Raw genomic sequence first — 12,931 nt, forward strand, 5'->3', positions numbered from 1 at the left:
GGAATGAGGTAAGTATTGGGCGCCTTGGACCTGGGCTGCCCAAGTGAAGTGCTTCTCTCTCATGTTAGTGCATTCAGGGACAAACGCACAGAAAGCATTTCTGCGTTCCAGGCATTCATCCCTGAATGTACAGGGCACTAAGCCCTGGTTCACATTGATGCGATTTGGAATGCGATTTGACATGCCATTCTAAATCGGCGGCTCTTGCCCGCAGTTGAGCCATCCGAATCAGTGTGACGCCAACTTTGCGGCACCACACCGATTCCCAAAAGTAGTTTCTGTACTACTTCCTGTGATTTCAGGTGTGATTTCAATAGACTTCTGTGCAGGAAACTGCACAGATGGCTCTGAAATCGTTAGACTGACATGTGGGAATTAAATCGTGCGAGTTCAGCTGAACTTGCATGATTTCAATCCCGCATCAATGTGAACCAGGGCAAAATGCAGGTACCACTTGGTACGGCGTTCAGCCTCATCCACTGCAGCCTGCCATAGACTTTGCAGGACTGGACATTGCACCTGACCCTCCTGAGCACTAAAAGGCCGGGAGAGATCCTGAACAGTCTGGGTGCAAGGGGTCCAATACTTACCTCTTGATTAGCTTTTTGTATTGCCTTCTCCTCTCACACCCCATTTCTGCTGTACATTCAAGTACTTGCACTGCCTGTATTTAAAAATGACATTTAATGATGTAATAATGATTTCATAGCTGTATCTATGTGTGTCTTTTCCAGAGTTTAGCTTTAATTTGGGCATTGTGTATGTTTTAAAGCAGAATTAAACCCTCCTATCCTATACAGCCAAGGTAGATGCCATCTTAGCCTCTGTGTCATCTGCAGCTGCCATGGTTTTGTACGTGATCACATATGACACCAGGCATTTCATGCTTTGACAGTTCAGTTGGGAGCACAAGCAATTGTGATAGTTATCATTTAAAGCATGCCCTGAATGTAACTGCTTTTGGGAAACAGTTAAATCATTGAGTTTAGTTCTGCTCTAAATCAGAATGTGTCACAGTCTCGGTGTCAGTGTGGTGTCCAAATAATTAAAGAGAAGCTTCAGGCTCCCCCCCAAAAAAAAAATAAAAGTCAGCAGCTACAAATACTGTAGCTGCTGGCTTTTAATTTAAGGACACTTACCTGTCCAGGGATCCACCGATATCATGAGCCAAGACGATTGTTAAGTAGTGTTCGGTTGCAGGCGCTGGCATTGTAAGTAAGGGAAACTGGCTTGGTTACCTACTGCACATGCTCGAGATGCGCTGTGCTTTGTGAATGTGTCCCAGAAGGCTGCAGGGGAAGGAGGGGGGGGCGAACTGCCCGGAAGTGGGAATGGGTACCTGTCAAAACTAGGTACCTGCCCCCCCCCCCCAAGAAGTGGTGGGGTCAGGTGCGGGTATGCAGACAAGTGGAACTTCCCCTTTTGGGCGAAGTTTCGATTTAATTGTATAGCTGTTTGTGTTGATGATTCTGTGCCAGTTGACATTGTGACCTTGTGTTCCAACGGTAATATGTATGGCCCAGTGTAGCACCTGTGGTTACTAACTGTGGCTTTTACCTTGAAGTACAATTCCCATTAGATTCTGGTGTCTATAGTTTACCTACTCTCAATGTACAGGAATTTATTAAATAGGTGCTAACACCTTGAAATCAACCTACACACCCTACAATGGCTGTAAAGTAACTAAAGCCAAAAGTTTTTATGAGCTTTGGATAGAGCAGGGAAGGGTTAGCAACTCTGTCCACACTCTGGAGATTCACTCTGTATATTTTACCATTTTTACTCAGACTGAAAGTGAAAATTCTGAATTTTGAGTGGTTACCAAAGCAAGAATGGAGGGGAAATCTCACAATGGGTACTCTTGTTCCAGTGATACCTTTCTAATGCCGCGTACACACGGTCGGACTTTTCGGCTACAAAAGTCCGACAGCCCGTCCGACAGACTTTCGGCGGACTTTCTAACAAATGGACTTGCCTACATACGATCACACAAAAGTCAGACGGATTCGTACGTGATGACGTACACCGGACTAAAATAAGGAAGTTGATAACCAGTAGCCAATAGCTGCCCTAGCGTGGGTTTTTGCCCGTCGGACTAGCATACAGACGAGTGGATTTCTGGGTCCGGCGGAGTTACGACATAAAGATTTGAAGCAAGTTTCAAATCTAAAGTCCGTCAGATTTGCGGCTGGAAAAGTCAGCTGAAAGTCCGGGGAAGCCCACACACGATCGTATTGTCCACCGGATTTGGTCCGTCGGACTTTTGTAGACGAAAAGTCCGACTGTGTGTACGCGGCATAAGATTTTCCATTCTTTGGAGAGATTTCCCTGCGCTCCTTGCTGGGTCTGTAAGGCCCAATAGGACACAGATGAAAAATTTTTTTTTGCATAGTTACATTGGTCCATCTTGGACCAAAGTAAGAATGTATGTGCCATACCTGGTTGATTCCCATGGATGCTGGAAATAATTGTAGTAGGCACCGCTACTAAAAATGGTTGCAACAATCTTCCAGGTCCCGTGCTGAATGGTTGCCATGCTGCTTAATGGACAGGGCAGCCCCACACTCGCTCAGCACAAGCACCATTCACAGAACACTTTCCTTTTTCTCAATGAATGCTAGCCATTCTCTGATTGGATAAGGTGGAGAGGCAGGCTGGTGACATCATGATCTTTGTAGTAGCACTACTACAGAAACTTCCAGGTTTCACAGGGGTCAGCCAAGTATGGAACATGCATACTTACAAATGGTCCAGACCAATTTCATGAATCCCAACTCCATCATAAAAAAAAAAATATTTGGCTTTAGATAATTTAATCATGTTGCCTTTGAAGCATCAACACATTTCGGATACTGTCGACTTATATCACTGGACTAATTTGCTAATGATTACAGATGAGAGTATGGCGTTACACACACATACATATACATATATACATACATACATACATACACACATATATATATATATATATATATATATATACACACATTATTTTTTTATTCTATATCATATTTATATCTGTACAAATCACACAGGTCTGGATGATAAACCAATTTATTCATTCTTGTACTGTCAACAGTCAGTAAATAATTTTATTACATTGTCAATAATGTTTAATATAAACAGTGAATGTATTGTTATCTACACTATATACAAAAAGTATATAAATGTGTAAAATATCAGTGCAAATTACATTAGTAGAAATCAGCAGAAATAAATTCTACAAGTAACACGTCATGTTTCATACTTGATTTTCAAACTCTAACACATCAGAGAAAAATATTGCACTACAAATAAATTAAAAAATTCAAGTACTTGGCTAAAACGCAATACTGTTAGATTGGAAGTACCTCGGTATCCTTTAAATAAAATTAAGTACTTCATTGTATCGTTAATAAATTAGACTTTTTAGCAGCCTTTTACATTGCATTAAAAGTTGGACAGTGTTCACCTAATGTTAACAGCTTAACAAAAGTATATATTACAACAAACCGGAAGGTTGATACCTTCCCAAACAAATCTCGGTTTGGTGCGATTATGGGTATGAGTTATGGGTTGCTTCTTACATTTCTCAACAGCTCCAGTGGTGAGAAACCTTCACTAGAATTTCCAACTCTGCCCAACTGCCATTGCAAAACATACGCATATAGGGGTTGATTTACTAAAGTCAAATCCACTTTGCACTACAAGTGCACTTGGAAGTGCAGTCACCTTAGATCTGAGGGGAAGATCTGAAATGATGGGAAGCTCTGCTGATTTTGTCATCCAATCATGTGCAAGCAAAAATGCTGTTTTTTATTTTCCTTGCATGTCCCCCTCAGATCTACAGCGACTGCACTTCCAAGTGCACTTGTAGTGCAAAGTGGAGTTGCCTTTAGTAAATAACCCCCATAGTGTCATATCGCCCAATGGGGATAATTCAGGGATTCTGTTTCAGGAGTAACACCTTGTTATGGCCGTGTGGGCAGAAGAAAAGATTACCACTGGGACCATCAAGAGATTTTAAAGGCCAGAAGGCATTTCCACCCACAGCTCCATACCCAAAACCATTAGTTTTGGGTGAAGTTGAACCTTTAATTATCCACATCCATCCTCTTCTCAGGGAGTTCATTGGGCAGCAGACGATGCAAAGAATCTCGATTTAGGGAGATAAGCAAGTCAATCTTGTCCATGCACTCCTGCAGTTTGCTCTCACAGTAGCCGCTGCTCTGCACACTGATAGGCCTTTCACTGCTCAACATGCGTTCTGAGAGTGCCAAACAACAAACCGCCATTAGCGATGGTGGGTATGAGTTAAAGGCATAATCAGCCAAGCTCAGTTCTGCAATGCCTTTGGCTACAGCTAGGGATCTGGATGCCTGGGATAGATCAGCATCTGAGGGGTGACCATCGGCAACCTGAAGGAGGGAGAAGTGCTGCAGGAAAAAGTTAATAGTTGGTGCTGCCAGCTGGAATTTGAGTTTAAGCAAGATGATGCATTCAAGATTGCAGAGCTGCTCTCTGGAGAAGGTATCACAGCACAAGGCTAGCAGCTGCTTCACTCGGGGTGGCCGTGTCTCCACCTGAAAGGAAGGAGTGCAATATTAGTAAAGATAAGTAAAGATATAATAATTCCTGGTGCAATGAGTCTAAAGTCAATATAAAGGAGTTAACTCATTACTGTGTAGATGTGACCATGGTCAATACTATAGTGGTTGCTCCTATTACACATCCCCCCCCCCATTTTCCTGAATGTATACTCTAGTAAAATGGAAATATGGATCACTATGAGGTCTTCTAATCTGTTTCGGTATTGGACTGAACATATGGATCACTATGAGTTCTCCTAATCTGTGTTGGTATTGGATTGAACATATGAGATGATCATATATTAACTGATCATGTGAATCATATTGGTTTATTATTGTATTAATAAACATTAAGATTTTAGTGGTAGTAAAAATGTTAGATGGATGGCTTCATGTTTGAGAATATACAGTACTAGTGAAAACATCTAATTATGAGATTTAGTAAGATGGCTTTCACTGCTGCACAGAGATACAAATACAGACTAGTTTCCACTATGCTTTGACAGATTGACATGTAGTACTGTATTATAACAACGATAATCTACTTGATACAATGTAGTCTTCTGTGAAAGTCTGGAGTATTCTAGAATGCATTGGGTGACAATGTATCTTTTTTGTTAATAAATGGAGAGCCTGTGTTTGACATAGCTGTGTGAACTTGGCACCGCATGTTTGTAACGAATGGTATATTTTTATTCAGGTTTTACAAACATGGGGTGCCAACTTCACACAGCTGTTTGACATGAATCTCTGAGCATCAGTGACATGCCGGTGTTCTGACTAGAACTGTCCTCCTATCGCATAGTGTCCGCCCCGTACTACGCAGGCGCAGTGCTTGCGTAGTACGGAGCAGAAGGAGATGCCGAAAGTGTCCGAAGTTGATCAGCTGACCATCAGCTGTACACGGCGCTTAGGCGATGGCTTTGTAAGAGGGCCCCTCGCGGGCTCGCTTCGCTCGCCACGCTTCGGGCACGGCCTCGCTGCGCTCGGTAATTATTTATTCTAACTCTATGTCCACTTGGATAGTAGGGAATGAACCTGGACATAGGGTGAGAATAAAAGCGCAGGCGCCGTGTACAGCTGATGATCAGCTGTTAAACTTCGGAGACTTTCGTCGCCTCAGTTGTTCTCCGTACTGCGCCTGCGCAGTACAGGGCGGACACTATATGATAGGGGACTGTATTCGACAAGACACCGGATCTCATGAGCCATCCATTGAGTTCATTAAATTGATACTGACAGGTGCAGGAGCCCTGATTCATGGTAGCTCTTTGCTTCGATTCACGCTATGAATCACACAGGAACAAGCAACACATTCCTGTGCAATTCACATGCGATTTAGTGTGGTGCAGGTTGAACCTATTCATTTTGAATGGGCTAAAATCAAATCGCACCAAAAGTAGTGCATGAACTACTTTTGGAAACTCACAGCAAACACACTACAAAAGTACCATGCGATCCAGTGCAGGCAAGCACACAGCATTTGCAACCTGAGTTTTGGGTGTCAATAAGTTATCATTGACATCCACTGCAGATCTCAACTGCAGTGCGTTTTTAACACGGCGCAGGAAACGCACACGGATCGTGGGTTTCCTGCACCTCACTCTAGTGTGAATCTAGCCTTACCCTGTGACTCTTACCCTACAAATAAGCTCTGCATGGAGTAAAAGGCATTGGAGTTTTTGCTAACCAAGTGCATTGGTCTGTGTATCGGAGAGCTTAAAGCAGAGCTCCACCCAAAAGGGGAAGCTCCGCTTGTCTGCCTCCTCCCCCCTCTGCTGCCACATTTGGCACCTTTTGGGGGAGGGGGTACCTGATTTTGACAGGTACTCGCTCCCACGTCCGGCTCAGTTCACCGTGGTGAAGTGAGCTGCAAGTTCAACCCCCCCTCCTTCCCTCCACAGCCCGGCCTATTCACAGAGCGAAATTTGCGCATGAGAAGTAGCAAAGCGGCTGTGAAGCCGCAAAGCTTGGGTGAAGACACCCCGGGATTCCTGGACAGATAAGTGCCCTAATAGTAAAAGTCAGCAGCTACAGTATTTGTAGCTGCTGGCTTTTAATTTTTGGAGGGAGGGAGGGGGGGGGGACGGAACTCAGCTTTAATAATATTGTACAAGGCTTTTAACCTCCCTGGCGGTATTCCCGAGTCTGGCTCAGGGTAGATTTTCAGTACTCAGTACTCAGGATCTCATAACAGGATCCAGGTATAGTTACTTCCCTTGTCCCCAGGATCCTGCGATGTCTCCCCGCTGTGTGCGGCGGCCGTGTCTCCGCTCGATTCATCACAGTGCCGAGCTCTGTTCCCTGTGAGCGTTGTGAAAAAAGTGAAACACACGCAATACATACAGTACACTGTAATCTTACAGATTACATTACTGTATCAAATAATTTCACATCCCTTTTCTCCCTAGTGGTCTGTCCAGTGCCCTGCATGCAGTTTTATATTATATATACTGTTTTTTCTGCCTGGAAACTGGAGATTGTCCATAGCAACCAAAACCGTCCCTTTACATCAAAAGGGGTTTTAGACCAGCTAGAAAACAGCGATAATAAATTAGAATCACTTGCAGAATTGAGCGATAGTGATTTGTGGGGAAATCTGTCATCAAACACTGAAAGTAATGACAGCGACAATTCTGCAACTGAGCAAATGTCAGTGTTTATGATTTGATTACATTATTGAATATTTTTTATTATTATTATTTGTTATAATTATTTATAGTTATTTATTATATTATAATTTATGATTTCGTGTTTCAAACTTTATCATACCCGGGATGTCTACTAGACTCTTGTTTGGACAGATTTAAGTGAGTTATTCCTAAGAATTACAGGCCTACAATATAAAACCCCCAATTTCCATGCAAAACAATTGTACCACTTAAAGCATCAAAAATCTAAAATAATCATACCGCCAGGGAGGTTAAATGGTTTGCGGCTTCCCCTTCTCTTTGAGAGTATTTTTGGTGAATTCTTTTGAGCAACCAGCGACTGCCAGGGGCCAGCACTCTGATTTGGAGGATATATGAGGAGGTGGCAGAACATTACTGTCTGCATTGTGCAAAGTACATAGCTAGCAATTTACCAATCTTCACCTAATGCCTCTCCAAAATCCTCAGTGATAATGCAGAAAACAAAGAAACATTTATCTGGATGCCATACATACCTGTTTGCAAGCAATAAGCAAGGAGGTGACACCCACCAACTGGAAGCAGTCAGTAGCCACGGGGGTGCAGGCCAGGAACCGGTCCAGGATATTGATGGCGAGGCACAGGGATTCGAAGCCCAGCTTGAAGTGTTTATGTACGGGGATCAGCCAGCTGATCAGTTTGCAGCGAGATTCGGGTTTGAGCTGCAAGAGAAACACAAAGCACGTAAATACAGGATAAACCTTTTATTATTATCTCTAGGAACATATCATTTGTTTTCTAACAGAAGAACATTATTTATGACTTCTAGGTTAAATGAATAAGGCCTGAAGAAGAAATCATCCTTAATATAGGTTAGCCAATAAAGGTTATCACTTACACTCTGAATGTTCTGTATTGATTGATGGCTAACCCAGTACAATACTCTACTACTACCGCTAAATAAAATTCCTAAAATCTACAAACACACAAAGGAGTATTTATGTATAGTATAGTATTTATGTATAGTATAGTATAATATAGTATAGTATAGTATAGTATTTATCTATAGTGTAGTATTTATGTAGGCGTACATGGTTACAGAACAAACCATCAGGACCCATTCACACCAGCCCCAATATTACCCAATGTAGTTCCAATGCATAGACAAGGCAATTTGCTCTAAGGAGCTAAACATAATTTTTGTTGTTCATTTTGGATAGAGTAATGAATGGTTAACACTATTTTTTTCAGAGAGATTTCCCTTTACTTCCTTTCTTTTAGCCAAAACAGGAAGTAAAGGAAATCTCTACAAAGTGATGGAATCCCCGGTTGTCACCAGAACTTAGTGTCCCCAATGGAAGATTTCACTTCTATTCCTGTTTTGGTTAGAACCTGAAGTTTGGGGTTTTCTCTCCAGTTCAATCTCGGTGATAACAGTAAACAAGACAAATGGAGAGGGTGAAACTCCCTAATGGGAGGAAAAACAGTGAGAGCAATAATTCCAGGCCCATTATTCATGGTTATTGCTAAACTGATGACCTATAGAGGCTTTTAAAGCATCTATGGAAAACATATGGAAAACATAGGGTACCAAAGTTTCAAGGGCGCATGCAATTCTAGGCTAGGTTCACACCAGTGCTGGACAATTCCATACGATTTTCAGGGCTATTATGTCGTGTGACATGGTTACCTTTTTCTGTGGGGCCACATATTTAGGGTACAAGTGTTGATGTAAGGGGGAATTCTGATGAGGTCCCTAATGTGGGGGGGGGGGTGTATTCTGATGGGCACCCTAATGCAAGGGGGGCTTTAATGGAGAATTTGATGTAAGGGGGGGCTCTGATGGAAACCCTGATGTAAGGGGGGGGCTCTTGATGGGGACCCTGATGTAAGGTGGGGGGGCTCTTGATGGGGACCCTGATGTAAGGTGGGGGGGCTCTTGATGGGGACCCTGATGTAAGGTGGGGGGGCTCTTGATGGGGACCCTGATGTAAGGTGGGGGGGCTCTTGATGGGGACCCTGATGTAAGGTGGGGGGGCTCTTGATGGGGACCCTAATGTAAGGTGGGGGGCTCTTGATGGGGACCCTAATGTAAGGTGGGGGGGCTCTTGATGGGGACCCTGATGTAAGGCGGGGCTCTTGATGGGGACCCTGATGTAGGGCGGGGGCTCTTGATGGGGACCCTGGTGTAAGGCGGGGGCTCTTGATGGGGACCCTGATGTAGGGCGGGGGCTCTTGATGGGGACCCCGATGTAAGGGGGGGCTCTTGATGGAGACCCTGATGTAAGGGGGCTCTTGACAGAGACCCAAATGTAGAAGGAGACTCTTGATGGGGACCCATATGTAGGAGGGACCACTGATGCTGACCTTAATGTAACAGGGAGCTTTGATGGAGACCCTGATGTAAGTGGGGCCTCTTGATATGGGTCCTAATGTAGGAGGGGGTTCTGATGGGGACCTGAATGTAAGGAGGAGCTCTGATGGCGGCGCTGATGTAAGGAGGGACTTTGATAAATGGAGGGCTGAATATATGTAAAATATATGATGTGGCCTTCTTACTGAAGGGTTTGGAGACCCCTAATCTATATATGATGGGGACAGAGGACACTTACCTGGGGCTGGTTGTCCATGCAGTGGTGGGTGAGGTAGGTGTATATGATGAGGACACTTACCTGGGGCTGGTTGTCCATGCAGTGGTGGGTGAGGTAGGTGTATATGATGAGGACACTTACCTGGGGCTGGTTGTCCATGCAGTGGTGGGTGAGTTAGGTAGGTGTATATGATGGGGACACTTACCTGGGGCTGGTTGTCCATGCAGTGGTGGGTGAGGTAGGTGTCCTCCAGGCTCTTGTAGAACACATAGCACTCCTCTCCATAGTCTCTGAAGTTGTGTAGGTCTAGTCTATGGGAGATCCTGGGACAGGGGTCCTCTTGGGTCTCATAGCCCGGGGTCCGAGGGCTAGGACTGGGGGTCTCATACAGATCCCCCACCCCCGAGTCACAGCTCCGGGTCTCCAGAGTCTGCTTCCTGTGTCTCCGGTACCGAGCTCTCTTCACCCCCCGGCTCAGCCCGCCGCTGTCACACAGGCTGCCGTTGCCCGCGTCCTCCGGGGTGCTCTCCTCCCTCTTCCTCTTGCTGGGGCTCCGGGGCCCCTCACCTGTCATTTGCAGATGTTGCTCGGACTCTCTAACGCTATAGATCACCATGTCTGCGGCGCTCATCTGCCTTCACCGCGGACAGCTCCGGCTTTTATATCCAGCTGTTCTCTGAGCTGATTGGCCGAGCGGGGGAACCTCTGGAGGATGACGTCAGCGGGGAGAGCTTTCCCGGCGAAAGAACCGCTCGAGAGGGAAACCTTCTCCCGCGGCTGGAGGAGGCACGCGCCCGTCTGTTGCCAGGGAGACGACGGCTCTGTGATTGGCCCCCTCCTCTCCCAGCCGGGGGTCCCTCATGGAGGCACCAATGGACAGACACGGGCCTACCTGAGGGGTTGTGTCATGTTTATGGTCATTAGTCGGCTGGGACGGTTTGGAATCTAAAAACAAACTTTACCGTCCGTTATAGAAAAAATAGGATGGGGGCCGGTCACCCCGGACTATGGTAGAAAAAGAAACATTCTATTTAACCACTTCAGTCCTGGAGACAATTCTTTGTTTACATGTTAAAAAAAAAAAAAAACATTTGTAGACCGGATGATGACTTTCATGACAAAGGGTGAAATAAAATATAGATTATTATTATTATTGGATAGAGTAAGGAAGGTTTATAAAGTGTCCCCATTGGGGAGATTTCTCATCACTTCCTGTCTCATAATATTGTGTTGGGTATAACAAGTATGTCAGACTTTTATCATGCGATTATTGCCAGCCACATCTCCGCACACTGTTGGAAACATTCTGCACCTGGATCCTTGCGACCTGCATTTGGGGTGTCATAACTTAACGCACTGAGGGCCACTTCACACCGCATGCCGTCCGGTGTGTGTTTTTTTTCTGCATCAAAAATTAATGGAAAGGTTATATGGTTTCCAATGGCATAGTTCACACCAGTGCGGTCAGTTCCGGGGCATTCCAGTTCCAGAAAAAAAAGTAGAACATGCGTATTTTTCCTGCACTGGACTGGAATGCAGTAAAGTAAAAAACGCACTGGACCCCAGTACAGTGAAAAAAAAACCTGGAAAAAAAAAAGCATCTGGAATGCATTCAAAAATGCACCAGAACACATCCAAAAAACGGATCTGGAGTGCGTTTTTGTGGTGTGAACCAGGCCTGAGTCCGGAATAGAAAAAAATAGAAGTTCAAATTATACAGCTGCAGCAACATTGTGTACAACATTATATATATACCCGCTGCAGATCACAAGCGCAGTGCATTATGAAAAGTGTGGCAAACGCACACGGATCTCAGGTTTCCCGCACCCTGTTCTACTGTGAACCTAGGGTGATACTAATTTTTAAAATGCTTTTTTAAACCCTAATCTAAAATGACCCTGACCTTTGACCCTGACCTTTGACCTATCACTAACCCCTTTTTGTTAGGCCTCTTTCACCCTGACAGACACCAATCGTGTCCGCTGACATCCGACACTTCATATACAGCAATGGGTGGTCTGATCAGATCCAATAAAACTGTCATTCGGACCCGATCAGACCATCCATTGCTCCCTATGGAGCGGCGGTTGTCAGCACTGCCAACATCTGATCTGATCCTGTCCACTAAAAACAGACGGATGGGGATTTGTTCCCCATCCATCTGGTGGATCGGATCGGATGACAGTGGGATGGAAATGGACAGGCGATCAGTTTCGATCTGACAGCCCATAGAGGAGAGCGGGCTGTGTCTGCTCTGCATCAGTGGAGCAGACGTGGCCGTGTCATCCATCTGCTCAGAGGGGATCAGCAGACAGCAGGGGCGGATCCAGAACCTAGTCTCAGGAGGGGCAAAAAGCAAAAATATGTTTTTTTGGGGGCAATTTGTCGGGGAAACGGCTGGTGTTGGTGCTTCAATCAACCCGGCACTATGGTTGTTATGGTGTCAGGATGATTGAAGCGCATTATTTCTATTATTACATTGTTATAAAAAATAAAATAGTTCAACTCACCATAATGCAGAATCAGTGGGAGCCCTGAGCGTGTCACTTGCCACCGTCGCCTGTCACCAAATGCAGATTGTCACTTGCCACATCACCTGCCACACGTTGAGGATTGTCACTTGCCACGTCCCCTGTCACCAGATGTGGATTGTCACTTGCCACGTCGCCTGTCACCAGATGCAGATTGTCACTTGCCAAGTCACCTGCCACACGTTGCAGATTGTCACTTGCCACGTCACCTGCCACACGTTGTGGATTGTCACATGCCACGTCATGGATTGTCACTTGCCACGTCACCTGCCACACATTGAGGATTGTCACTTGCCACGTCACCTGTCACCAGATGCAGATCATCACTTGCCACGTCACCTGCCAGCAGTTACGGATTGTCACTTGCCACGTCGCCTAACACATGTTGCGGATTGTCACTTGCTGTGTCACTTTCCTGTGTCCCAGAGTCAGGCAGCAGATTATCAGTCAGGCAGCAGAGAGATGATGTCATCTCTCTGCTTCCCGCAGCTGCCTGCACAGTGAGGGTGGAACTGTACTGCAGGGATTCAGGGCGGGTGCTGGGCAGTGAGAGATGTCATCTCTCTGCTCCCCCGCCCATGGCTTCCTCATTGGCCAGCCGTCTGCTC

At 45.2% G+C, this 12,931-nt stretch overlaps 1 protein-coding gene across 1 annotated transcript; it reads right to left on the bottom strand.

Moving 5' to 3' along the window:
• Positions 1 to 3,043: 3,043 nt before the first annotated feature.
• CCNO (cyclin O) lies at positions 3,044 to 10,559 on the bottom strand. The gene is made up of 3 exons (XM_073596377.1): positions 9,998 to 10,559; positions 7,738 to 7,923; positions 3,044 to 4,565 (listed from the first exon to the last, which is right to left on the bottom strand). The coding sequence occupies exons 1-3, from the start codon at positions 10,421 to 10,423 to the stop codon at positions 4,077 to 4,079; spliced, it is 1,101 nt and encodes a 366-aa protein (XP_073452478.1). The 5' UTR covers positions 10,424 to 10,559; the 3' UTR covers positions 3,044 to 4,076.
• Between the last annotated feature and the right edge of the window lie 2,372 nt (positions 10,560 to 12,931).

The sequence above is a fragment of the Aquarana catesbeiana genome, linkage group LG01 (assembly GCF_042186555.1).
Source record: "Aquarana catesbeiana isolate 2022-GZ linkage group LG01, ASM4218655v1, whole genome shotgun sequence".
Taxonomy (NCBI): domain Eukaryota; kingdom Metazoa; phylum Chordata; class Amphibia; order Anura; family Ranidae; genus Aquarana; species Aquarana catesbeiana.

Bases quoted from the DNA above. Each gene is read 5' to 3' on its own strand.
- CCNO (XM_073596377.1), bottom strand. From the start codon at position 10,423: ATGAGCGCCGCAGACATGGTGATCTATAGCGTTAGAGAGTCCGAGCAA. The intron at 7,924-9,997 runs GTAAGTGTCCCC...TTTCTCTTGCAG, and splicing joins GCATGGACAACCAGCCCCAG to CTCAAACCCGAATCTCGCTG. The intron at 4,566-7,737 runs GTATGTATGGCA...CCTTCCTTTCAG, and splicing joins TGCTTATTGCTTGCAAACAG to GTGGAGACACGGCCACCCCG.